This window comes from Aptenodytes patagonicus, chromosome 31, assembly GCF_965638725.1.
Source record: "Aptenodytes patagonicus chromosome 31, bAptPat1.pri.cur, whole genome shotgun sequence".
NCBI classification, from domain to species: Eukaryota; Metazoa; Chordata; class Aves; order Sphenisciformes; family Spheniscidae; genus Aptenodytes; species Aptenodytes patagonicus.
This window is the reverse complement of record NC_134979.1, coordinates 131,479-157,398: the sequence shown is the minus strand read 5'-3', so window position 1 is coordinate 157,398 and position 25,920 is coordinate 131,479. Positions and strand designations below refer to the sequence as shown.

The 25,920-nt window shown below is 64.8% G+C and overlaps 1 protein-coding gene across 1 annotated transcript in view; it reads left to right on the top strand.

Moving 5' to 3' along the window:
* CHD8 (chromodomain helicase DNA binding protein 8) overlaps nt 1-25,920 on the top strand; it is a 34,187-nt gene that overhangs the window by 7,822 nt on the left and 445 nt on the right. The window contains 21 exon segments of the mRNA XM_076360852.1: nt 164-377; nt 465-660; nt 752-919; nt 3,308-3,487; nt 3,587-3,697; nt 3,808-4,019; nt 4,728-4,927; nt 5,018-5,174; nt 5,286-5,375; nt 6,677-6,780; nt 6,896-7,010; nt 9,149-9,224; nt 9,376-9,430; nt 11,246-11,450; nt 17,325-17,533; nt 20,528-21,003; nt 21,958-22,143; nt 22,924-23,077; nt 23,080-23,144; nt 23,258-23,371; nt 25,368-25,412. Coding sequence (XP_076216967.1) covers nt 164-377; nt 465-660; nt 752-919; nt 3,308-3,487; nt 3,587-3,697; nt 3,808-4,019; nt 4,728-4,927; nt 5,018-5,174; nt 5,286-5,375; nt 6,677-6,780; nt 6,896-7,010; nt 9,149-9,224; nt 9,376-9,430; nt 11,246-11,450; nt 17,325-17,533; nt 20,528-21,003; nt 21,958-22,143; nt 22,924-23,077; nt 23,080-23,144; nt 23,258-23,371; nt 25,368-25,412 — 3,332 coding nt within the window.

Genomic DNA, 25,920 nt, shown 5'->3' with positions numbered 1-25,920 from the left:
GCAGAGCCGCCCGGTGGGCTCGGCGTCGCGGCGGAGGAGGTCCTCCGGCTCATCTAGTTGGGCTTTGATGCCCCTCCGAGTCTTGCTTTGGTGGGGCGTCTCTTGAGAAGGTCTCGCGGCCACCCCCGGCCACCCCGCTGATGGTCCCCTTCCCACCCGACAGGCGCGGAGGAGAAGATCTTGGCCGAATTTCGGGAGTCTTGCCACCACCACGTCCCCCACGACTTCCACCTCCAGGCCATGGTCCGCTCGGCCGGCAAGCTGGTGCTCATCGACAAGCTGCTGCCCAAGCTGAAGGCCGGCGGCCACAAGGTGCTCATCTTCTCCCAGATGGTGCGATGCCTCGACATCTTGGAGGACTACCTCATCCAGAAGAGGTGAGAGGTGGGACGACGGGGCGACGGGTGGCCCCGGGGGGGGGACCCTCGTGCCCTCCCCGAACGCGGTTCTGGTGACCCCGTAAGGTACCTCTACGAGCGGATCGATGGACGGGTACGGGGCAACCTACGGCAAGCCGCCATCGACCGCTTCAGCAAGCCCGACTCGGATCGCTTCGTCTTCCTCCTCTGCACGCGGGCGGGTGGCTTGGGCATCAACCTCACCGCCGCCGACACCTGCATCATCTTCGATTCCGATTGGAACCCCCAAAACGACCTCCAGGTAGCCGCCGGGTCCGCCCCACCGCCGTGGGCTTGGCGTTGGCGTCGACGTCGTCTCCGACCCGGTCTGACCCACCGTCTTCTTCCTCCAGGCTCAAGCGCGGTGCCACCGGATCGGGCAGAGCAAGGCGGTGAAGGTCTACCGCCTCATCACGCGTAACTCCTACGAGCGGGAGATGTTCGACAAGGCCAGCCTCAAGTTGGGGCTTGACAAGGCGGTGCTGCAGTCCATGAGCGGGCGGGAGGGCAACATCGCGGGGGTAAGGGGTCTCCCAAGGGTGACGGGGCGCGAAGACCACGGGGAAGGGGGTCTTCCGAGGGTGACGGGGTGCGAAGACCTTGAGAAAGGGGTTCTCCAAGGGAAATGGGGCATGAAGACCCTGGAGATGGAGTCTTCCAAGGGAAACGAGGTGTAAAGACCCCACGGAAGGGGGTCTTCCAAGGGAAACGGGGCATGAAGACCCCCCAGAAGGGGTCTTCCAAGGGAAACAGGGGGCGAAGACCATGGGGAAGGGGTCTTCCAAGGGAAACGGGGCACAAAGACCAGGGGTAAGGGGTCTTCCAAGGGTGACAGGGCGCGAAGACCATGGGAAGGGGGTCTTCCGAGGGTGACGGGGCGCGAAGACCTTGAGAAAGGGGTTCTCCAAGGGAAATGGGGCATGAAGACCCTGGAGATGGGGTCTTCCAAGGGAAACGAGGTGTAAAGACCCCACGGAAGGGGGTCTTCCAAGGGAAACGGGGCGCGAAGACCACGGGGAAGGGGTCTTCCAAGGGTGACGGGGCGCGAAGACCACGGGGAAGGGGTCTTCAAAGGGTGACAGGGTGCAGAGACCATGGGGAAGAGGTCTTCCAAGGGTGACGGGGCGCAAAGACCCCCCGGAAGGGGTCTTCCAAGGGAAATGGGGCGCGAAGGCCACGGGGAAGGGGGTCTTCTGAGGGTGACGGGGTGCGAAGACCTTGAGAAAGGGGTCTTCTGAGGGTGACAGGGTGCGAAGACCACGGGTAAGGGGTCTTCCAAGGGTGACGGGGTGCAAAGACCACGGGGAAGGGGGTCTTCCGAGGGTGACGGGGCGCGAAGACCTTGAGAAAGGGGTTTTCCAAGGGAAACGGGGCACGAAGACCACAGGGAAGGGGTCTTCCAAGGGTGATGGGGCGCAAAGACCACGGGGAAGGGGGTCTTCTGAGGGTGACGGGGCGCGAAGACCTTGAGAAAGGGGTTTTCCAAGGGAAATGGGGCGCGAAGACCCTGGAGATGGGGACTTCCAAGGGAAACGGGGTGTGAAGACCCCCCATAAGGGGGTCTTCCAAGGGAAACGGGGCGCGAAGACCACGGGGAAGGGGTCTTCCAAGGGAAATGGGGCGCAAAGACCACGGGGAAGGGGTCTTCCAAGGGTGACGGGGCGCGAAGACCACGGGGAAGGGGTCTTCAAAGGGTGACAGGGTGCAAAGACCATGGGGAAGAGGTCTTCCAAGGGTGACGGGGCGCAAAGACCCCCTGGAAGGGGTCTTCCAAGGGAAATGGGGTGCGAAGACCACGGGGAAGGGGGTCTTCTGAGGGTGACGGGGCGCGAAGACCTTGAGAAAGGGGTCTTCTGAGGGTGACAGGGTGCGAAGACCACGGGTAAGGGGTCTTCCAAGGGTGACGGGGCGCAAAGACCACGGGGAAGGGGGTCTTCCGAGGGTGACGGGGCGCGAAGACCTTGAGAAAGGGGTTTTCCAAGGGAAACGGGGCACGAAGACCACAGGGAAGGGGTCTTCCAAGGGTGACGGGGCGCGAAGACCATGGGAAGGGGGTCTTCCGAGGGTGACGGGGCGCGAAGACCTTGAGAAAGGGGTTCTCCAAGGGAAATGGGGCATGAAGACCCTGGAGATGGGGTCTTCCAAGGGAAACGAGGTGTAAAGACCCCACGGAAGGGGGTCTTCCAAGGGAAACGGGGCGCGAAGACCACGGGGAAGTGGTCTTCCAAGGGTGACGGGGCGCGAAGACCACGGGGAAGGGGTCTTCCAAGGGTGACGGGGCGCGAAGACCACGGGGAAGGGGGTCTTCTGAGGGTGACGGGGCGCGAAGACCTTGAGAAAGGGGTCTTCTGAGGGTGACAGGGTGCGAAGACCACGGGTAAGGGGTCTTCCAAGGGTGACGGGGCGCAAAGACCACGGGAAGGGGGTCTTCCGAGGGTGACGGGGCGCGAAGACCTTGAGAAAGGGGTTTTCCAAGGGAAATGGGGCGTGAAGACCCTGGAGATGGGGTCTTCCAAGGGAAACGGGGCGCGAAGACCCCCCGGAAGGGGTCTTCCAAGGGAAACGGGGTGCAAAGACCACGGGGAAGGGGTCTTCCAAGGGAAATGGGGCGCAAAGACCCCCCGGAAGGGGTCTTCCAAGGGTGACGGGGCGCGAAGACCCCCCGGAAGGGGTCTTCCAAGGGAAACGGGCCGTGAAGACCATTGGGATGGGGTTGTCCAAGGGAAACGGGGCGTGAAGGCCCCAGGGCGCGAGGTCCTCCGAGGGAACCACGTTGTGAAGACCCTAATCTTGAGGGACGTGGGGCTTGGGGGCGGTTTGGGACGGGGCCTGGAGCCCCGCGGGGTTGGCTGCCTGCCTGGCCCCGCGCTCACCCCTCTTCTCCGCCCCACCCCCCACCCCCCCGGCAGATCCAGCAGTTCTCCAAAAAGGAGATCGAGGACCTGCTGCGCAAGGGGGCCTACGCGGCCATCATGGAAGAGGACGACGAAGGCTCCAAGTTCTGCGAGGAGGACATAGACCAGATCCTGCTGCGCCGCACCACCACCATCACCATCGAGAGCGAGGGGAAGGGTTCCACCTTCGCCAAGGTACCTCCGCGGGCTCTTCCCGCCGTCGGCGGGGACGGGGGACATCTCCCACCCAGGAGATGGGAGCGAACATCTCCCAACTCTTCATCCGACCCCCAGGCGAGCTTCGTGGCCTCCGAAAACCGCACCGACATCGCCTTGGATGACCCCAACTTCTGGCAGAAGTGGGCCAAGAAAGCCGACCTGGACTTGGACCTGCTGAACAGCAAGGTTGGAGGGGACAACCGGTGGGGCTGGGGTCGGTGGTGGTGGTGGTGGTGGGGTGTTGGTGCGGGGCAGGACCCGATCGATCGATCGATCTTCTCCGTTCCGGTGCCCAGAACAACCTGGTGATCGACACGCCGCGGGTGCGCAAGCAGACGCGGCACTTCAGCACGCTTCGGGACGACGACCTGGTGGAGTTCTCGGACCTGGAGAGCGAGGACGAGGAGAGGCCTCGGTCCCGTCGCCACGACCGGCACCACCACGCCTTGCACCACGCCTACGGCCGCACCGACTGCTTCCGCGTGGAGAAGCACCTCCTGGTCTATGGGTGAGGATGGGTTTGGGTCCAGCTCTGCTCTGGTGGCCACCACGAGGAGGTTCTCGGCGGAGAGAGCAGGTTGGGTCCGGTTCTAGGTGTGCCTTGGTGGCAACCATGAGCAGATGCTCGGAGGAGAGCGGGCGAGCTCCGGCTCTGCTCCGGTGGCCACCACGAGGAGGTTCTCGGTGGAGAGAGCAGGCTAGGTCCAGATCTAGGTGTGCCTTGGTGGCAACCGTGAGCAGATGCTCGGAGGAGGTGGCGACCATGGGGAGGTTCTCGGTGGAGAGAGCAGGTTGGGTCCGGTTCTAGGTGTGCCTTGGTGGCAACCATGAACAGATGCTTGGAGGAGAGCGGGCGAGCTCCAGCTCTGCTCCGGTGGCCACCACGAGGAGGTTCTCGGTGGAGAGAGCAGGTTGGGTCCGGTTCTAGGTGTGCCTTGGTGGCAACCATGAGCAGATGCTCGGAGGAGAGCGGGCAAGCTCCGGCTCTGCTCCGGTGGCCACCACGGGGAGGTTCTCAGTGGAGAGAGTAGGCTAGGTCCAGATCTAGGTGTGCCTTGGTGGCAACCATGAGCAGATGCTTGGAGGAGAGCGGGCAAGCTCCAGCTCTGCTCCGGTGGCCACCGCGAGGAGGTTCTCGGTGGAGGTGGATGCTGGGAGGTTGGGGAAGCCCCAGCCGAGGAGCTCCCCGGCCGCTGACCCCGTCCTCCGCCACCAGCTGGGGCCGATGGCGGGAGATCCTCTCCCACGGGCGGTTCAAGCGACGTCTCTCGGAGCGAGACGTGGAGACCATCTGCCGGGCCATCCTGGTCTACTGTCTCCTCCACTACCGAGGCGACGAGAACATCAAAGGCTTCATCTGGGACCTCATCAGCCCCACCGAAAACGGCAAGGCCAAGGAGCTCCAAAACCACTCGGGTGAGGGTCTACGGGAGCTTAGGGACAACCGGGGACCTCTTGAGGGTCCCGCCTTGACGTCTTTCTCCTTCCTCCACCCTTTTTCTCCAGGTCTTTCCATCCCGGTTCCTCGAGGTCGTAAGGGGAAGAAGGTCAAGTCCCAAAGCACCTTCGACGTCCACAAAGCCGAGTGGATCCGCAAGTACAACCCCGACACCCTCTTCCAAGACGAGAGCTACAAGAAGCACCTCAAGCACCAGTGCAACAAGTGGGTTGAGGTCTCCTTGGAGGTCCCCTCGTCCGTCCGTCCCCCTGCCCCCTCCAAAGCCCTCCCCCACGGCTTGTTTTTGGTTGACCGCCCCATCCCACCGCCTCCCAGGGTTCTGCTGAGGGTGCGGATGCTCTACTACCTGCGGCAGGAGGTGATCGGGGACCAGGCGGAGAAGGTGCTGGCGGGGGCGGTGGCCAGGTGAGTCCACGGGACCTTCCTTGAGGTGCTCCAGACCCTTTCTGGGGTGGTTTGAGATGCTCCAGACCCTCTTTGGGGTGCTCCAGCCCCGCTGTGAGGTGGTTTGAGGTGCTCCAGACCCTCTTTGGGGTGCTCCAGACCCTTTCTGGGGTGGTTTGAGGTGCTCCAGACCCTCTTTGGGGTGCTCCAGCCCCGCTGTGAGGTGGTTTGAGGTGCTCCAGACCCTCTTTGGGGTGCTCCAGCCCCGCTGTGAGGTGGTTTGAGGTGCTCTGGGGTCTCTTTGGGGTGCTCCAGACCCTTTCTGGGGTGGTTTGAGGTGCTCCAGACCCTCTTTGGGGTGCTCCAGCCCAACTTGGGGGTGCTCCAGCCCCGCTGTGAGGTGGTTTGAGGTGCTCCGGGGTCTCTTTGGGGTGCTCCAGCCCCTCTTGGGGGTGGTTTGAGGTGCTCCAGACCCTCTTTGGAGTGCTCCAGCCCAACTTGGGGGTGCTCCAGCCCCGCTGTGAGGTGGTTTGAGGTGCTCCGGGGTCTCTTTGGGGTGCTCCAGACCCTTTCTGGGGTGGTTTGAGGTGCTCCAGCCCAACTTGGGGGTGCTCCAGCCCCGCTGTGAGGTGGTTTGAGGTGCTCCGGGGTCTCTTTGGGGTGCTCCAGACCCCTTCTGGGGTGGTTTGAGATGCTCCAGACCCTCTTTGGGGTGCTCCAGCCCAACTTGGGGGTGCTCCAGCCCCGCTGTGAGGTGGTTTGAGGTGCTCCGGGGTCTCTTTGGGGTGCTCCAGCCCCTCTTGGGGGTGGTTTGAGGTGCTCCAGACCCTCTTTGGAGTGCTCCAGCCCAACTTGGGGGTGCTCCAGCCCCGCTGTGAGGTGGTTTGAGGTGCTCCGGGGTCTCTTTGGGGTGCTCCAGACCCTTTCTGGGGTGGTTTGAGATGCTCCAGACCCTCTTTGGGGTGCTCCAGCCCAACTTGGGGGTGCTCCAGCCCCGCTGTGAGGTGGTTTGAGGTGCTCTGGGGTCTCTTTGGGGTGCTCCAGACCCTTTCTGGGGTGGTTTGAGATGCTCCAGACCCTCTTTGGGGTGCTCCAGCCCAACTTGAGGGTGCTCCAGCCCCACTGTGAGGTGGTTTGAGGTGCTCCGGGGTCTCTTTGGGGTGCTCCAGCCCAATTTTAGGGTGCTCCAGCCCCTCTTCGGGGTGGTTTGAGGTGCTCCAGACCCTCTCTGGGGTGTCCTGGCATGCCCCAGCCCCACTTCGGAGTACTCCTGACCCCCCCAAACCCCGCCATCACCCCATTTTGCCCCCCCCCCCAAACAGTGAGATCGACATCTGGTTCCCGCTGGTGGAGCAGCTGGAGGTACCGACCGCTTGGTGGGACGCCGAAGCCGACAAATCCCTCCTCATCGGCGTCTTCAAACACGGTAATTTGGGGGGGGGAGGGGGGCACGAGCCAGTTTTGGGGTGAAACCCGGCAGAATTGGGGTCGTGACGGTGTGTGTGTCCCCCTTTTTTTTTTGGGGGGGGGGGGGGGAACAGGCTACGAGAAATACAACACCATGCGCGCCGACCCCGCGCTCTGCTTCTTGGAGAAAGCCGGCCGCCCTGACGAGAAGGCTATCGCTGCCGAGCAGCGCTTGGACGTCGGGGAAGGGTGAGTTTGGGGGGGCGCCCCCCACCCCCTCCCAAATTTGGGATTCCCCAGCCCCTCTTTCGGGCGCTCCAGCCCCTCTCTGGGGGGTTTTGGGGTGCCCCAGCCCCTCTTTGGGGCACTCCAACCCCTCTCTGGGGGATTTTGGGGTGCTCCAGCCCCTCTCTGGGGGGTTTTGAGGTGCCCCAGCCCCTCTTTGGGGCACTCCAGCCCCTCTCTAGGGGGTTTTGGGGTGCCCCAGCTCCTCTTTGGGGCGCTCCAGCCCCTCTCTGGGGGGTTTTGAAGTGCCCCAGCCCCTGTTTGGGGTGCTCTAGCCCCTCTCTGGGGGGTTTCAGGGTGCCCCAGCCCCTCTTTGGGGTGCTCCAGCCCCTCTCTGGGGGGGTTTTGGGGTGCCTCAGCCCCTCTCTGGGGGTTTCAGGGTGCCTCAGCCCCTCTTTGGGGCGCTCCAGCCCTTCTCTGGGGGTTTTGGGGTGCCCCAGCCCCTCTTTGGGGTGCTCCAGCCCCTCTCTGGGGGGTTTTGGGGTGCCGCAGCCCCTCTTTGGGGCGCTCCAGCCCCTCTCTGGGGGTTTTGGGGTGCCCCAGCCCCTCTTTGGGGCGCTCCAGCCCCTCTCTGGGGGGTTTTGAAGTGCCCCAGCCCCTGTTTGGGGTGCTCTAGCCCCTCTCTGGGGGGTTTCAGGGTGCCCCAGCCCCTCTTTGGGGTGCTCCAGCCCTTCTCTGGGGGGACTTGGGGTGCTCCAGCCCCTCTCTGGGGGGTTTTGAAGTGTCCCAGCCCCTCTTTGGGGTGCTCCAGCCCCTCTCTGGGGGGTTTTGGGGTGCCGCAGCCCCTCTTTGGGGCGCTCCAGCCCCTCTCTGGGGGGGTTTTGGGGTGCCTCAGCCCCTCTCTGGAGGGTTTTGAAGTGCCCCAGCCCCTCTTTGGGGCGCTCCAGCCCTTCTCTGGGGGTTTTGGGGTGCCCCAGCCCCTCTTCGGGCGCTCCAGCCCCTCTCTGGGGGGTTTTGAAGTGCCCCAGCCCCTGTTTGGGGTGCTCTAGCCCCTCTCTGGGGGGTTTCAGGGTGCCCCAGCCCCTCTTTGGGGTGCTCCAGCCCCTCTCTGGGGGGTTTTGGGGTGCTCCAGCCCCTCTCTGGGGGGTTTCAGGGTGCTCCAGCCCCTCTTTGGGGTGCTCCAGCCCCTCTCTGGGGGGGTTTTGGGGTGCCTCAGCCCCTCTCTGGAGGGTTTTGAAGTGCCCCAGCCCCTCTTTGGGGCGCTCCAGCCCTTCTCTGGGGGTTTTGGGGTGCCCCAGCCCCTCTTCGGGGTGCTCCAGCCCCTCTCTGGGGGGTTTTGGGGTGCCCCAGCCCCTGTTTGGGGTGCTCTAGCCCCTCTCTGGGGGGTTTCAGGGTGCCCCAGCCCCTCTTCGGGGTGCTCCAGCCCCTCTCTGGGGGGTTTTGGGGTGCTCCAGCCCCTCTCTGGGGGGTTTCAGGGTGCTCCAGCCCCTCTTTGGGGTGCTCCAGCCCCTCTCTGGGGGGGTTTTGGGGTGCCTCAGCCCCTCTCTGGAGGGTTTTGAAGTGCCCCAGCCCCTCTTTGGGGCGCTCCAGCCCTTCTCTGGGGGTTTTGGGGTGCCCCAGCCCCTCTTTGGGGTGCTCCAGCCCCTCTCTGGGGGGTTTTGGGGTGCCCCAGCCCCTCTTTGGGGCGCTCCAGCCCCTCTCTGTGGGGGGTTTTGGGGTGTCCCAGCCCCCCTTTGGGGGGTTCTCCCTTCCCCCCCAGCCCCTCTTTGGGGTGCCCCGGGCCCCCCGCAACCCCACTCTGGTTTACCCCAACCCCACTTTGGGGTTCCCCCGTCCCCCCCGGCCCCTCTTTGGGATACCCCAGGTCCACCCTCAGCCCCACTTTAGGGGTACCTCCACCCCCCCCACACCCCATTTTAGGGGGCCCCCCCACACACACACTTTCGGGGGACCCCCCCCAAATTTTGGGGGTGCCGATGATGACCACGCCATGCTAATACCGACCGGCTGCTGGCCGGGATGAGTTCAATCCCTTCAAGGGCTGAGGCACCCCGGGGGTGGGGGGGATTTTTTGGGGGTGTCGGGGGGGGGGTCTTTAATTTTTGGGGGGACGCCCCCCGCCCCCCCCTCATCGTTGTCCCCTGTTCTCCCCCCCCCCCCAGCGTGGATTTCGATAAGGACTGCGAGGACCCCGAATACAAACCCCTCCCGGGGACGGCCAAGGAGGTGGACGACGAGGTGAGGGGGGGGGGGGACGGGACACGCCCTCCATAAAACCCCGCCCCCCCCCCAAAATCGGGGTGGGGGGGGGCCCTTAAACCTCCACCCCCAAAATTGGGGGGGTGGGGGGCCGTGGGGGTGACCCTGATGCCCCCCCCCCCCCCCTCAGGCCGACCCCCTGATGCTGCTGGACGAGGAGATCTCGGTGGTGGACGGGGACGAAGGTAACGTTGTGTGTCCCCCCCCCCAGCCCTATAGGGTCTCTCTGCCCCATATCCCTATAGGGCTGCCCCTGTGGGGGGTCCCCAGCCCTATAGGGTGGCTCTGCCCGATATCCCCGTAGGGCTGTCCCTGACCCCCTCGTTCCTATGGGGATCCCCCCCCCCCACCACCACCACCACCAGCGCTATAGGGTGGCTCTGCCCTACGCCCCTGTGGGACCCTATAGGGCTGTCCCTGACCCCTCTCTCCCCATAGGGACCCCCAGCCCTATAGGATAGCTCTCCCCTACATCCTGGTGGGACCCCAGGGAGACCCATAGGACCCCCCAGGGCCCCCCCTGACCCCATAGGGCCCCCCATCCCTATAGGATAACTCTCCCCTACGTCCCTGGGGGACCCCAGAGAGACCCACAGGACCCCACAACCCCCCCCCCCGCCGCCATAGGAACCCCCATCCCTATAGGATAACTCCTGTATGTCTCTGGGGGACCCCAGGGAGACCCATAGGGCCCCAAGGAGACCCCAGGGAGACCCATAGGACCCCACAGGGCCCCCCCCGACCCCATAGGAACCCCCATCCCTATAGGATCACTCTCCCCTACGTCCCTGGGGGACCCCTGGGAGACCCATAGGACCCCCCAGGCCCCCCCCTGACCCCATAGGGCCCCCCATCCCTATAGGATAACTCTCCCCTACGTCCCTGGGGGACCCCAGAGAGACCCACAGGACCCCACAACCCCCCCCCCCGCCGCCATAGGAACCCCCATCCCTATAGCATAACTCCTGTATGTCTCTGGGGGACCCCAAGGAGACCCATAGGGCCCCAAGGAGACCCCAGGGAGACCCATAGGACCCCACAGGGCCCCCCCCGACCCCATAGGAACCCCCATCCCTATAGGATCACTCTCTCCTACGTCCCTGGGGGACCCCTGGGAGACCCATAGGACCCCCCAGGGCCCCCCCCGACCCCATAGGGCCCCCCATCCCTATAGGATAACTCTCCCCTACATCCCGGTGGGACCCCAGGGAGACCCATAGGACCCCAGGGAGACCCATAGGACCCCACAGGACCCCCCCCAACTCTATAGGAACCCCCATCCCTATAGCATAGCTCTCCCCTACGTCCCTGGGGGACCCCAGGGAGACCCATAGGACCCCACAGGGCCTCCCCTGACCCCATAGGAACCCCCATCCTTATAGGATAGCTCCCCTACGTCCCTGGGTGACCCCAGGGAGACCCATAGGACCCCACAGGGCCCCCCCTGACCCCATAGGGCCCCCCATCCCTATAGGATAACTCTCCCCTACGTCCCTGGGGGACCCCAGAGAGACCCACAGGACCCCACAACCCCCCCCCCCACCGCCATAGGAACCCCCATCCCTATAGCATAACTCCTGTATGTCTCTGGGGGACCCCAGGGAGACCCATAGGGCCCCAAGGAGACCCCAGGGAGACTCATAGGACCCCACAGGGCCCCCCCCCAACCCCATAGGGCCCCCCATCCCTATAGGATAGCTCTCCTCTACATCCCTGGGGGACCCCAGGGAGACCCATAGGACCCCACAGGGCCCCCCCCCGACCCCATAGGGTCCCCCATTCCTACAGGATAGCTCTCCCCTACATCCCGGTGGGACCCCAGGGAGACCCATAGGACCCCAGGGAGACCCATAAGGCCCCACAGGACCCCCCCCGACCCCATAGGAACCCCCATCCCTATAGGATAGCTCTCCCCTACGTCCCTATGGGACCCCAGGGAGACCCATAGGGCCCCACAGGGGCCCCCCCTTGACCCTCTTTTTCCGTCCCCCCCCCCCCAGGCCAACCCCCCCAACCGGGCCAACCCTTCTGGCCCCCGGGTTCGGTGCTGACGGCCCGGTTACGCCGGCTGATCACCGCCTGCCAGCGTTCCTACCAACGGGAACAGCTCCGGGTGGAGGCGGCCGAACGGGGGGACCGGCGCCGGCGCCGCTGCGAAGCCGCCTGCAAGCTCAAGGAGATGGCCAGGAGGGAGAAACAGCAGAGGTAAGGGGGGGGGACGGACGACACGACGGTTTGGGGGGGCGGGAGGGGGCTAGGAGGCCAGGAGTGGGGTTTTGGGGGGGCCGGGAGTCCTTGCAGGGCTGTTTTGGGGTGCTGGGAGCACGTGGGAGTGAGTTTTGGGGTACCAGGAGCCCGTGCAGGGGGGTTTTGGGGTGCTGAGAGCTCGTGCGGGTGAGTTTTGGGGTACCAGGAGCCCGTGCAGGGGGGTTTTGGGGTACCAGGAACCCCTGCAGGGGGTTTTTGGGGTGCTGGGAGGTTTGCCGAGGGGTTTTGGGGGGCTGGGAGCCCATGCCAGGTGAGTTTTGGGGTGGTAGGAGCTCATGCAGGGGGGTTTGGGGTGCTGGGAGCTCGTGCGGGTGAGTTTTGGGGTACCAGGAGCCCGTGCAGGGGGGTTTTGGGGTGCTGGGAGCTCATGTGGGTGAGTTTTGGGGTACCAGGAGCCCATGCCAGGTGAGTTTTGGGGTGCTGGGAGTGAGTGTTGGGGTACCAGGAGCCCGTGCAGGGGGGTTTTGGGGTGCTGGGAGCTTGTGCAGGGGGGTTTTGGGGTACCAGGAACCCCTGCAGGGGGGTTTTGGGGTGCTGGGGGGTTTGCCGAGGGGTTTTGGGGGGCTGGGAGCCCATGCCAGGTGAGTTTTGGGGTGGTAGGAGCCCGTGCAGGGGGGTTTTGGGGTGCTGGGAGCTCGTGCGGGTGAGTTTTGGGGTACCAGGAGCCCGTGCAGGGGGGTTTTGGGGTACCAGGAGCCCATGCCAGGTGAGTTTTGGGGTGCTGGGAGCTCGTGCGGGTGAGTTTTGGGGTACCAGGAGCCCGTGCAGGGGGGTTTTGGGGTGCTGAGAGCTCGTGCGGGTGAGTTTTGGGGTACCAGGAGCCCGTGCAGGGGGGTTTTGGGGTACCAGGAACCCCTGCAGGGGGTTTTTGGGGTGCTGGGAGGTTTGCCGAGGGGTTTTGGGGGGCTGGGAGCCCATGCCAGGTGAGTTTTGGGGTGGTAGGAGCTCATGCAGGGGGGTTTGGGGTGCTGGGAGCTCGTGCGGGTGAGTTTTGGGGTACCAGGAGCCCGTGCAGGGGGGTTTTGGGGTGCTGGGAGCTCATGTGGGTGAGTTTTGGGGTACCAGGAGCCCATGCCAGGTGAGTTTTGGGGTGCTGCGAGTGAGTGTTGGGGTACCAGGAGCCCGTGCAGGGGGGTTTTGGGGTGCTGGGAGCTTGTGCAGGGGGGTTTTGGGGTACCAGGAACCCCTGCAGGGGGGTTTTGGGGTGCTGGGAGGTTTGCCGAGGGGTTTTGGGGGGCTGGGAGCCCATGCCAGGTGAGTTTTGGGGTGGTAGGAGCCCGTGCAGGGGGGTTTTGGGGTGCTGGGAGCTCGTGCGGGTGAGTGTTGGGGTACCAGGAGCCCGTGCAGGGGGTTTTGGGGTACCAGGAGCCCATGCCAGGTGAGTTTTGGGGTGCTGGGAGCTCGTGCGGGTGAGTTTTGGGGTACCAGGAGACCGTGCAGGGGGTTTTGGGGTACCAGGAGCCCATGCCAGGTGAGTTTTGGGGTGCCGGGAGCTCGTGCGGGTGAGTTTTGGGGTACCAGGAGCCCGTGCAGGGGGGTTTTGGGGTGCTGGGAGCTCGTGTGGGTGAGTTTTGGGGTGGTAGGAGCCCGTGCAGGGGGGTTTTGGGGTGCTGGGAGCTCGTGTGGGTGAGTTTTGGGGTACCAGGAGCCCATGCCAGGTGAGTTTTGGGGTGCTGCGAGTGAGTGTTGGGGTACCAGGAGCCCGTGCAGGGGGGTTTTGGGGTGCTGGGAGCTTGTGCAGGGGGGTTTTGGGGTACCAGGAACCCCTGCAGGGGGGTTTTGGGGTGCTGGGAGGTTTGCCGAGGGGTTTTGGGGGGCTGGGAGCCCATGCCAGGTGAGTTTTGGGGTGGTAGGAGCCCGTGCAGGGGGGTTTTGGGGTGCTGGGAGCTCGTGCGGGTGAGTTTTGGGGTACCAGGAGCCCGTGCAGGGGGGTTTTGGGGTGCTGGGAGCTCGTGTGGGTGAGTTTTGGGGTGGTAGGAGCCCGTGCAGGGGGGTTTTGGGGTGCTGGGAGCTCGTGTGGGTGAGTTTTGGGGTACCAGGAGCCCATGCCAGGTGAGTTTTGGGGTGCTGCGAGTGAGTGTTGGGGTACCAGGAGCCCGTGCAGGGGGGTTTTGGGGTGCTGGGAGCTTGTGCAGGGGGGTTTTGGGGTACCAGGAACCCCTGCAGGGGGGTTTTGGGGTGCTGGGAGGTTTGCCGAGGGGTTTTGGGGGGCTGGGAGCCCATGCCAGGTGAGTTTTGGGGTGGTAGGAGCCCGTGCAGGGGGGTTTTGGGGTGCTGGGAGCTCGTGCGGGTGAGTTTTGGGGTACCAGGAGCCCGTGCAGGGGGGTTTTGGGGTGCTGGGAGCTCGTGTGGGTGAGTTTTGGGGTGGTAGGAGCCCGTGCAGGGGGGTTTTGGGGTGCTGGGAGCTCGTGTGGGTGAGTTTTGGGGTGGTAGGAGCCCGTGCAGGGGGGTTTTGGGGTGCTGGGAGCTCGTGCGGGTGAGTTTTGGGGTACCAGGAGCCCGTGCAGGGGGGTTTTGGGGTGCTGGGAGCTCGTGTGGGTGAGTTTTGGGGTACCAGGAGCCCGTGCAGGGGGGTTTTGGGGTGCTGGGAGGTTTGCCGAGGGGTTTTGGGGTGCAGAGACCCCACAGCCATAGGATTTTGGGGTTCAGAGACCCCATGCCCATGGTTTTGGGATTTGGGGACCCCCATCCGTGGGATTTCAGGGCACAGGGACCCCCATCTGCGGGATTTTGGGATGCAGGGACCCCCGTCCCCGGGATTTTGGGGTTCGGGGACCCCATCCCCGGGATTTTGGGATTCGGGGACCCCCATCCGCGGGATTTTGGGATTCGGGGACCCCCATCCCTGGGACTTCGGGGCACAGGGACCCCCATCCGCGGGATTTTGGGATTCGGGGACCCCCATCCGTGGGATTTTGGGATTCGGGGACCCCTATCTGCAGGATTTTGGGATTCGGGGACCCCCATCCGTGGGATTTCAGGGCACAGGGACCCCCATCTGCGGGATTTCGGGGTGCAGGGACCCCCGTCCCCGGGATTTTGGGATTCGGGGACCCCCATCCGTGGGATTTTGGGATTCGGGGACCCCCATCCCCGGGATTTTGGGGCTGCAGAACCCCTGTCCCCGGGATTTTGGGATTTGGGGACCCGCATCCCTGGGATTTTGGGATTCGGGGACACCCATCCGTGGGATTTTGGGATTCAGGGACCCCCATCCCCGGGATTTTGGGGCTGCAGAACCCCCGTCCGTGGGATTTTGGGATTCGGGGACCCCCATCCCTGGGACTTTGGGGCACAGGGACCCCCGTCCGTGGGATTTTGGGATTCGGGGACCCCCATCTGCGGGATTTTGGGATTCGGGGACCCCCATCCGTGGGATTTTTGGATTCGGGGACCCCTATTCCTGGGATTTTGGGATTCGGGGACCCCCGTCCGTGGGATTTTGGGATTTGGGGACCCCCATCTGCGGGATTTTGGGATTCGGGGACACCCATCCGTGGGATTTTGGGATTCGGGGACCCCCATCCGCGGGATTTTGGGATTCAGGGACCCCCATCCCCGGGATTTTGGGGCTGCAGAACCCCTGTCCCCGGGATTTTGGGATTCAGGGACCCCCATCCCTGGGACTTTGGGGCACAGGGACCCCCATCCGCGAGTTTTTGGGATTCGGGGACCCCCATCTGCGGAATTTTGGGATTCGGGGACACCCATCCGTGGGATTTTGGGATTCGGGGACCCCCATCCCTGGGACTTTGGGGCACAGGGACCCCCGTCCCCGGGATTTTGGGATTCGGGGACCCCCATCCCTGGGACTTTGGGATTTGGGGACCCCCATCCCTGGGACTTTGGGGCACAGGGACCCCCATCCGTGGGATTTTGGGATTCGGGGACCCCCATCTGCAGGATTTTGGGATTCGGGGACCCCCATCCCTGGGATTTTGGGATTCGGGGACACCCATCCGCGGGATTTTGGGATTCGGGGACCCCCATCCCTGGGATTTTGGGATTCGGGGACACCCATCCGTGGGATTTTGGGGCTGCAGAACCCCCGTCCGTGGGATTTTGGGATTCGGGGACCCCTATTCCTGGGATTTTGGGATTCGGGGACCCCCATCTGCGGGATTTTGGGGCTGCAGAACCCCTGTCCGTGGGATTTTGGGATTCGGGGACCCCTATTCCTGGGATTTTGGGATTCGGGGACCCCCATCCGCGGGATTTTGGGATTCGGGGACCCCCATCCCTGGGATTTTGGGATTCGGGGACACCCATCCGTGGGATTTTGGGGCTGCAGAACCCCCGTCCGTGGGATTTTGGGATTCGGGGACCCCTATTCCTGGGATTTTGGGATTCGGGGACCCCCATCTGCGGGATTTTGGGGCTGCAGAACCCCTGTCCGTGGGATTTTGGGATTCAGGGACCCCCATCCCTGGGACTTTGGGGCACAGGGACCCCCGTCCGTGGGATTTTGGGATTCGGGGACCCCCATCCGCGGGATTTTGGGATTCGGGGACCCCCATCCGCGGGATTTTGGGATTCAGAGACCCCCATCCCCGGGATTTTGGGGCTGCAGAACCCCTGTCCCCGGGATTTTGGGATTCGGGGACCCCCATCCCTGGGACTTTGGGGCACAGGGACCCCCGTCCGTGGGATTTTGGGATTCGGGGACCCCCATCCGCGGGATTTTGGGATTCGGGGACCCCCATCCGCGGGATTTTGGGATTCAGAGACCCCCATCCCCGGGATTTTGGGGCTGCAGAACCCCTGTCCCCGGGATTTTGGGATTCGGGGACCCCCATCCCTGGGACTTTGGGGCACAGGGACCCCCGTCCGTGGGATTTTGGGATTCGGGGACCCCCATCTGCGGGATTTTGGGATTTGGGGACCCCCATCCATGGGATTTTGGGATTTGGGGACCCCCATCCGTGGGATTTTGGGATTCGGGGACCCCTATTCCTGGGATTTTGGGATTCGGGGACCCCCATCCCTGGGACTTTGGGATTTGGGGACCCCCATCCCTGGGACTTTGGGGCACAGGGACCCCCATCCGTGGGATTTTGGGATTCGGGGACCCCCATCTGCAGGATTTTGGGATTCGGGGACACCCATCCGTGGGATTTTGGGATTCGGGGACCCCCATCCGCGGGATTTTGGGATTCGGGGACCCCCATCCCTGGGATTTTGGGATTCGGGGACATCCATCTGCGGGATTTTGGGGCTGCAGAACCCCTGTCCGTGGGATTTTGGGATTCGGGGACCCCTATTCCTGGGATTTTGGGATTCGGGGACCCCCATCTGCGGGATTTTGGGGCTGCAGAACCCCTGTCCGTGGGATTTTGGGATTCAGGGACCCCCATCCCTGGGACTTTGGGATTCGGGGACCCCCATCTGCAGGATTTTGGGATTCGGGGACCCCCATCCCTGGGATTTTGGGATTCGGGGACACCCATCCGTGGGATTTTGGGATTCAGGGACCCCCATCCCCGGGATTTTGGGGCTGCAGAACCCCCGTCCATGGGATTTTGGGATTCGGGGACCCCCATCCCTGGGACTTTGGGGCACAGGGACCCCCATCCATGGGATTTTGGGATTCGGGGACCCCTATTCCTGGGATTTTGGGATTCGGGGACCCCCATCCCCGGGATTTTGGGGCTGCAGAACCCCCGTCCGTGGGATTTTGGGATTCGGGGACCCCTATTCCTGGGATTTTGGGATTCGGGGACCTCCATCCTCGGATTTTTGGGGGGGCGCCACCCCTAACGGAGACTTTTCCTTCCGCTTTTTTTTTTGGGGGGGGCGGCGGCGGCGGGACAGGTGGACCCGTCGGGAACAGGCGGATTTTTACCGGGTGGCTTCCAGTTTCGGGGTGGAGTTCGATCCCGAGGGGGGTCGCTTCCGTTGGGGGCGCTTCCGGACTTTGGCCAGGTTGGAGAAGAAGACGGACGAGAACCTCACCAAGTTCTTCCACGGTTTCGTCGCCATGTGCCGGCAGGTTTGCCGCCTGCCGCCCGCCCCCGGAGACGGTATGGCGGGGGCGGGGCAGGGGCGGGGCAGGGGCGGGGCAGGGGCGGGGCGGGACACACACACACACACGGGTGGGGACACCCCGATAGAGGGTGGGGGCTCCCGATGGAGTTGAGGATCTTCTCACGGGGTTGGGGACGTCTCCGTGGGGTTGAGGACATCCCTATGGGGTTGGGGACGTCTCCGTGGGGTTGGGGACGTCTCCGTGGGGTTGGGGACATCCCTATGGGGTTGGGGACGTCTCCGTGGGGTTGGGGACATCTCCGTGGGGTTGGGGACGTCTCCGTGGGGTTGGGGACATCCCTATGGGGTTGGGGACGTCTCCGTGGGGTTGGGGACATCTCCGTGGGGTTGGGGACGTCTCCGTGGGGTTGGGGACATCTCCATGGAGATACGGAGCTCTCCATGGGGTTGGGGACGTCTCCATGGGGTTGGGGGCATCTCTGTGGAGATACGGAGCTCTCCATGGGGTTGGGGACATCTCCATGGTGTTGGGGATGTCTCCATGGGGTTGGGGACGTCTCCGTGGGGTTGGGGACATCTCCATGGAGATACGGAGCTCTCCATGGGGTTGGGGACGTCTCCATGGGGTTGGGGCATCTCCGTGGGGTTGGGGACGTCTCCGTGGGGTTGGGGACATCTCCATGGGGTTGGGGACGTCTCTGTGGGGTTGGGGACATCTCCATGGAGATACGGAGCTCTCCATGGGGTTGGGGACGTCTCCATGGGGTTGGGGACATCTCTGTGGGGTTGGGGACGTCTCCATGGGGTTGGGGACATCCCTGTGGGGTTGGGGACGTCTCCGTGGGGTTGGGGACATCTCCATGGAGATACGGAGCTCTCCATGGGGTTGGGGACGTCTCCATGGGGTTGGGGACATCTCTGTGGGGTTGGGGACGTCTCCATGGGGTTGGGGACATCCCTATGGGGTTGGGGACGTCTCTGTGGGGTTGGGGACATCTCCATGGAGATACAGAGCTGACTTTTGGGGTTGGGGACGTCTCCATGGGGTTGGGGACATCCCTAAGGGGTTGGGGACGTCTCCGTGGGGTTGGGGACGTCTCCGTGGGGTTGGGGACATCCCTATGGGGTTGGGGACATCTCCACGGAGATACAGAGCTGACTTTGGGGTTGGGGACGTCTCTGTGGGGTTGGGGACATCTCCATGGGGATTTGGAGCTCCCTTTGAGGCTGTTAGGCTCAATGGGGTCAACGTCACCCAAGGGTGATGTTGACCAACCCACCGGTTGCCTTCATCAACCCAACGGTGGCGTTGATCAACCCAATGGCGTTGACCAACCCAAGGGTGGCCTTGATCAACCCAATGGTGGCGTTGTCCAGCCCAACATCATTGAGCGACCCAACGATGGCGTTGACCAACCCAACGGTTGCATTGATCAACCCAACGGCGTTGACCAACTTAAGGGTGGCGTTGACCCCCAAGGGTGGCGTCGACCCACCCAAGGGTGGCGTCGACTGACCCAACGGTTGCGTTGATCAACCCAATGGCATTGACCAACCCAAGGGTGGCCTTGGTCAACTCAAGGGTGGCGTTGATCAACCTAACAGCGTTGGCCGACCCAAGGGTGGCCTTGATCAACTCAACGGTGGCATTGACCGACCCAAGGGCGGTGTTGACCGACCCAACGGTTGCGTTGGTCAACCCAACGGCATTGACCAACCCAAGGGTGGCCTTGGTCAACTCAACGGTGGCCTTGATCAACCCAACGGCGTTGACCGACCTAAGGGTGGCCTTGATCAACTCAATGGTGGCGTTGACTGACCCAAGGGTGGCATTGACCGACCCAAGGGTGGCCTTGATCAACTCAATGGTGGCGTTGATCAACCCAACGGTGTTGGCTGACCCAAGGGTGGCCTTGATCGACCCAAGGGTGGCGTTGACCCACCCAAGGGTGGTGTTGACCGACCCAACGGTTGCATTAATCAACCCAACGGCGTTGACCAACCTAAGGGTGGCCTTGATCGACCCAAGGGTGGCCTTGATCGACCCAAGGGTGGCGTTGACCAACCCAACGGCATTGACCGACCCAAGGGTGGCCTTGGTCAACCCAACGGTTGCGTTGATCAACCCAACGGCGTTGGCTGACCCAACGGTGGCCTTGATCAACTCAATGGTGGCGTTGACTGACCCAAGGGTGGCATTGACCGACCCAAGGGTGGCCTTGATCAACTCAATGGTGGCGTTGACCGACCCAAGGGCGGTGTTGACCGACCCAACGGTTGCGTTGGTCAACCCAACGGCGTTGACCAACCTAAGGGTGGCCTTGATCAACTCAACGGTGGCGTTGACCGACCCAAGGGCGGTGTTGACCGACCCAACGGTTGCGTTGATCAACCCAATGGCATTGGCCGACCCAAGGGTGGCCTTGGTCAACCCAACGGTTACGTTGATCAACCCAACGGCGTTGACCGACCCAACGGTGGCCTTGATCAACTCAGTGGTGGCGTTGATCAACCCAAGGGTGGCATTGACCGACCCAAGGGTGGCCTTGATCAACTCAATGGTGGCGTTGACCCACCCAAGGGTGGTGTTGACCGACCCAACAGTTGTGTTGATCAACCCAATGGTGTTGACCAACCTAAGGGTGGCCTTGATCAACTCAACGGTGGCGTTGACCGACCCAAGGGCGGTGTTGACCGACCCAACGGTTGCATTGATCAACCCAATGGCATTGGCCGACCCAAGGGGTGGCCGTGATCAACTCAACGGTTGCGTTGATCAACCCAACGGCGTTGACCGACCCAAGGGTGGCCTTGGTCAACCCAACGGTTGCGTTGATCAACCCAACGGCGTTGGCTGACCCAACGGTGGCCTTGATCAACCCAACGGCGTTGACCGACCTAAGGGTGGCCTTGATCAACTCAACGGTGGCGTTGACCGACCCAAGGGCGGCGTCGACCGACCCAAGGGCGGCGTTGACGAACTCAACGCTTGATCTTCACCTCTCCTCCTCCTCCTCCTCCTCCTCCAGAACCTCCAGACCCCTCCATCCCCGTCTCGCCCGTCTCGGCCGTTCGAGCTTCTCGAGGTCTCCGCCGCCTGTCCCTCCTCCGTCTCCTCCGCGAGCAGGTCCTCCGTCACCCCCTCCTCCCCGCCCGCCTGGCCCTGTGTCCCCCCCCCGGCCCCGATCTCCCCCCGTGGTGGGAACGGGGGCACCACGACGGAGAGCTCTTACGGGGCGCGGCCCGCCACGGCTTGGCTCACCCCGAAACCGCCATCCTGGGGGACCCCGACTTCTCCTTTTCGACGGCGAGGTGGCGTTATCTCCGGGCTCAAGCCGAGGCGGGGGGGACCCCGCCTCCGCCGCCCCAACCCCCCAAAACGTCCTGGGGCGCCCCGCCCCCCCGCCGGCCCCGCCCACCGAGGACGAGGACTCGGAGCTGGAGAAGCTGTCGGCGTCCGCCTCCGAGTCGTCCTCCTGCGAGGAGGAGAGCGACGAGGACAGGGGTGAGGCGGGGAACCCCCCCCCCCCCAAAATCCTTGGGGGGGACCCCCCAAAATCCTTGCGGGACCCCCCAAATCCTCGTGGGACCCCCCAAATCCTTTTGGGAGCTCCTAGTCGTGGTGGGACCCCATCCATCGTTGTGGGACCTTGTAACTCTTGGGGGACCCCAAAGTCCTTGAAGGAACCTCCTTCCCTGGTGGGGACCCCCCAAAATCCTTGCGGGACCCCCCAAAACACTTGTGGGACCTCCTAGTCGTGGTGGGACCCCATCCGTCCTTGCAGGACCTTGTAACTCTTGGGGGACCCCCCCCAGTCCTTGAAGGAACCTCCTTCCCCGGTGGGGACCCCCCAAATCCTGGTGGGGACCCCCCAAAATCCTGGTGGGACCCCCAAAATCCTGGTGGGGACCCCCCAAATCCTGGCGGGACCCCCCCAAATCCTTGTGGGACCTCCTAGTCGTGGTGGGACCCCATCCGTCCTTGCAGGACCTTGTAACTCTTGGGGGACCCCCCCCCAGTCCTTGAAGGAACCTCCTTCCCCGGTGGGGACCCCCCAAAATCCTGGTGGGACCCCCCCAAATCTTGGTGGCGCCCCCCCAAAATCCTGGTGGGACCTCCTCATCTTGGTGGGACCTCCCAAGCCTTGTAGGACCCCCCCCAAATCGTGGTGGGACCCCCCCAGTCATGTTGGGACCCCCCCAAAATCCTGCTGGGGACCCCCAAAATCCTGGTGGGAGCCCCAAAATCCTGGTGGGGACCCCCAAAACATTGGTGGGGACCCCCAAAACCCTGGTGGGACCCCCCCGAATCCTGGTGGGCCCCCCACCCTTGTAGGACCCCTCCATCCTTTTGGGGACCCCCCAGCCTTGAGAACCCCCCCCGCGCCAAGGTCCTTCCTCCGCAGGGGGCCGGGGGGGCCCCCCCAAAACCCCCCCAACGCCCCCCCTCCCCCCCCAGGTGCGGAGCCCTCCTGCGGGGCGGAGGAGGAAGAGGAGGAGGAAGAAGAGGGAAGAGGAGGAGGAAGAGGAAGAGGAGGAGGAGGAGGAGGAAGAGTCGCCCCCCCCCTCCGGCGAAGGGGGGCCCCCCCCGGGTCCCCCCCCAGGACCCCCCCCGGCCCCCCGTCACCTCCACGAGTGGCCCAAGGTGAGCCCAAACCCGGGGCCGGGGGGGGGGGGGGGGCACCCCCTTAGAGACCCCCCCCCCATTTCACGGGGACCCCCGAGGGTTCCGGGATCCCCCCCAAAACATCAAGGGGGGTCCCCAGAACCTCTCTGCCCCCCCCCCAAATTTCTCTGCCCCCCCCCAAATTGTGTGGCCCCCAAATTTCTGTGCCCATCCTAAACAGGACTGGGGAAGGGGGGGGGGAACCCTTTGGAGACCCCTCCCCATTTTGGGGGGACCCCCGAGGGTTCCGGGACCCCTGCAAAACATCAAGGGGGGGTCCCCTAAACCCCTCTGACCCCCCCAAACCTCTCTGACCCCCCCAAATTTCTCTGCCCCCCCCAATTGTGTGGCCCCCCTAATTTCTGTGCCCATCCCAAACAGGACTGGGGAAGGGGGGGGGCACCCCCTTAGAGACTCCCCCCCATTTCACAGGGACCCCGAGGGTTCCGGGACCCCCCCCAAAACATCAAGGGGGGGTCCCCCGAACCCCTCTGACCCCCCCAAACTTCTCTGCACCCCCCAAATTTCTCTGCCCCCTATTATGTACCCCCCCCGAATTCTCTGCCTATCCCAAACAGGACTGGGGAAGGGGGGGGGGGGGGGAACCCCTTGGAGACCCCCCCCCCATTTCACGGGGACCCCCGAGGGTTCTGGGATCCCCCCCAAAACATCAAGGGGGGGTCCCCCAAACCCCTCTGACCCCCCCAAACCTCTCTGACCCCCCAAATTTCTCTGCCCCCCCCCCCCCCCCCAACCCAGGACCGAGCCCTCATCCGCCGGCTGGACCTGGTGTGCCGAGCGGTGCTGTCGGGCGAGTGGCCCTCGGAAGATTTTGGGGGGTCCCCGGGGGGTACCCCGAAACCTCCCCCCGCCCCCCCGCCGCCGCCGCCGCCGCCGCCGCCCCCCCCCTCGCCGCCGAGCCCCCCCCGTACCCCCGCCTGCGCCACGAGGAGAAGGAGTTCACCGTCCAGATCAAAGACGTAAGTGGGGGTGACACCCCCCCCCGCCCCCCCCCCCGGGATTTTGGGGGGTCCCCCCTCTTAAAATTTAGAGGGGGGGCCCTCACGGATTTTTGGGGACCCCCCCCCCGCAGGAGGAGGGGCTCAAGCTGACCTTCCAGAAGCATCGGCTGGTCCCCAACGGGGCGATTCGGGACCCCCCCCCGCCCCCCCCCGGCCATAAGAAGAACAGTAAGAAACTGGTGGAGGTGAGTTTTTTTGGGGAACCCCCCCCCCAATGGTATTTGGGGGCCCGGGGCACCCCCTCCTAAGAATTTGGGGGGCCCTGTGGCCCCCCCCAAGCATTTGGGGGGTCCTATGCTGGGTTTTGGGCTGCCCCCCCCCAGTTTTTGGGTTCCCCCCTGGGTTTTGGGCTGCCCCCCCTGGGTTTTGCGCTGCCCCCCCCGGGTTTTGGGGTGCCCCCCCGGGTTTTGGGGTGCCCTGGGACCCCCCCTTCGGCATTTAGGGGGTGCAGGGGAACCCCCCCACAGAATTTGGGGTGCCCTGTGGCCCCCCCCAAGCATTTGGGGGGCCCTATGCTGGGTTTTGGGCTGCCCCCCCCTGGTTTTTGGGCTGCCCCCTGGGATTTGGGGTGCCCCCCCGGGTTTTGGGGTGCCCTGGGACCCCCCCTTCGGCATTTAGGGGGTGCAGGGGACCCTCCCCCCAGAATTTGGGGTGCCCTGTGGCCCCCCCCAAGCATTTGCGGGGTCCTATGCTGGGTTTTGGGCTGCCCCCCCCCAGTTTTTGGGTTCCCCCCGGGTTTTGGGCTGCCCCCCCCGGGTTTTGGGGTGCCCCCCCGGGTTTTGGGGTGCCCTGGGACCCCCCCTTCGGCATTTAGGGGTGCAGGGGAACCCCCCCACAGAATTTGGGGTGCCCTGTGGCCCCCCCCAAGCATTTGGGGGGCCCTATGCTGGGTTTTGGGCTGCCCCCCCCGGTTTGTGGGCTGCCCCCCGGGTTTTGGGGTGCCCCCCTGGGTTTTGGGGTGGCCCCCCCCGGGTTTTGGGGTGTCCCCCTCGGTTTTGGGGTGCCCCCCTTGGTTTTTTGGGGTGCCCCCCTTCGGTTGTGGGGTGTCCCCCCAGGATTTTGGGGTGCCCCCCCTTCCAGGCATTTAGGGGGGTGCAGGGAACCCCCCCCAGAATTTGGGGTGCCCCCCCAAATTTTTGGGGTCCCCCCCTTTAAATTCGGGTGTCCCCCCCCCCCCCAGCTGGAGCTGTGCTGCCTGCAGGGGCTGCGAGACCTTGGGGGGGGACCCCAAAAACCGCCTCCCCCCCGCCCTCCCCCCCGGGTTTTGGGGTGCCCCCAGGATTTTGGGGTGCCCCCCTGGATTTTGGGGTGGCCCCCCTCGGGTTTTGGGGTGCCCCCCTCGGTTTTTGGGGTGCCCCCCTCGGTTTTTTGGGGTGCCCCCCCTTTGGTTTCGGGGTGCCCCGTGGGGTGTGTCCCCCCCAGGATTTTGGGGTGCCCCCCCTACCAGGCGTTTAGGGGGGTGCAGGGAACCCCCCCCAGAATTTGGGGTGCCCCCCCAAATTTTTGGGGTCCCCCCCTTTAAATTCGGGGTGTCCCCCCCCCCCCAGCTGGAGCTGTGCTGCCTGCAGGGGCTGCGAGACCTTGGGGGGGGACCCCAAAAACCGCCTCCCCCCTGCCCCCCCCCCCGGGTTTTGGGGTGCCCCCAGGATTCTGGGGTGCCCCCCTGGATTTTGGGGTGGCCCCCCTGGATTTTGGGGTGCCCCCCTCGGTTTTTGGGGTGCCCCCCTCGGTTTTTTGGGGTGCCCCCCCTTCGGTTTCGGGGTGCCCCGTGGGGTGTGTCCCCCCCAGGATTTTGGGGTGCTCCCCCCTTCCAGGCATTTAGGGGGGTGCAGGGAACCCCCCCCAAAACTTTTGGGGTCCCCCCCTTGAAATTCGGGGTGTCCCCCCCCCTAGCTGGAGCTGCGCTGCCTGGAGGGGCTGCGAGACCCGGGGGGGGGACCCCGAAAACCGCCTCCCCCCCCCCCCCCCCGCCGCCGCCCCCCCCCGCCGCCGCCTCCTCCGGCCGCCCGGGCGGGGACCTGCACCCCGACTTCGCCCTCGACCCCCGCTTCCTACCGGTGAGACCCCCCCCCCAAAAAACACCCCCCCCCCCAAACCCTCAGGGGGTCCCCAAAACCCCCCCCCGACCCCCCCAAAACCCCCTGACCCCCCTTTTTTTACCCCCCCCCCCCCCCCCCCCAGTTCGTGGAGCCCCGCCGGGAGCAGCACAAGTGGCACCGCAAGAAGGTAACGGGGGAGGGGGGGGGGCACCCCAAAACCACCCCCGGGGCACCCCGATATTTGGGGGGGGGGACACGGACGGATGGACACACCCCCCCTCCCCCACCCCCCCCCCCCCGCCAATCCCCGGGGGGGGGGGGGGGGGGGGAGGGGGGTGTCCGGGCTCCGCCCAGGTGGGGTTTTGGGGGGGCCCTGACCTCCCCTAAATAATTTGGGGTGCCCCCCCCCCTTCCCCTGCCGGTTTTGGGGTGTCCCCCGCGGGTTTTGGGGTCCCCTCCCCCCCCCCCCCGGGTTTTGGGGTCCCCTCCCCTCCCCCCACACACACACTTGGGCTCCTCCCCCACCTTTGGTTTGGGCCCCTCCCCCCCACACACCCCCCCGGGTTTTGGGGTCCCTTCCCCCCCCTGATCTGGGGTCCGTCCCCCCCCCCCCCCCCGATCTGGGGTCCCCTCCCCCCCCCATCTGGGGTCCCCTCCCCCTTAATTGGGACCCCTCCCCCCCCTTTTCGGATCCC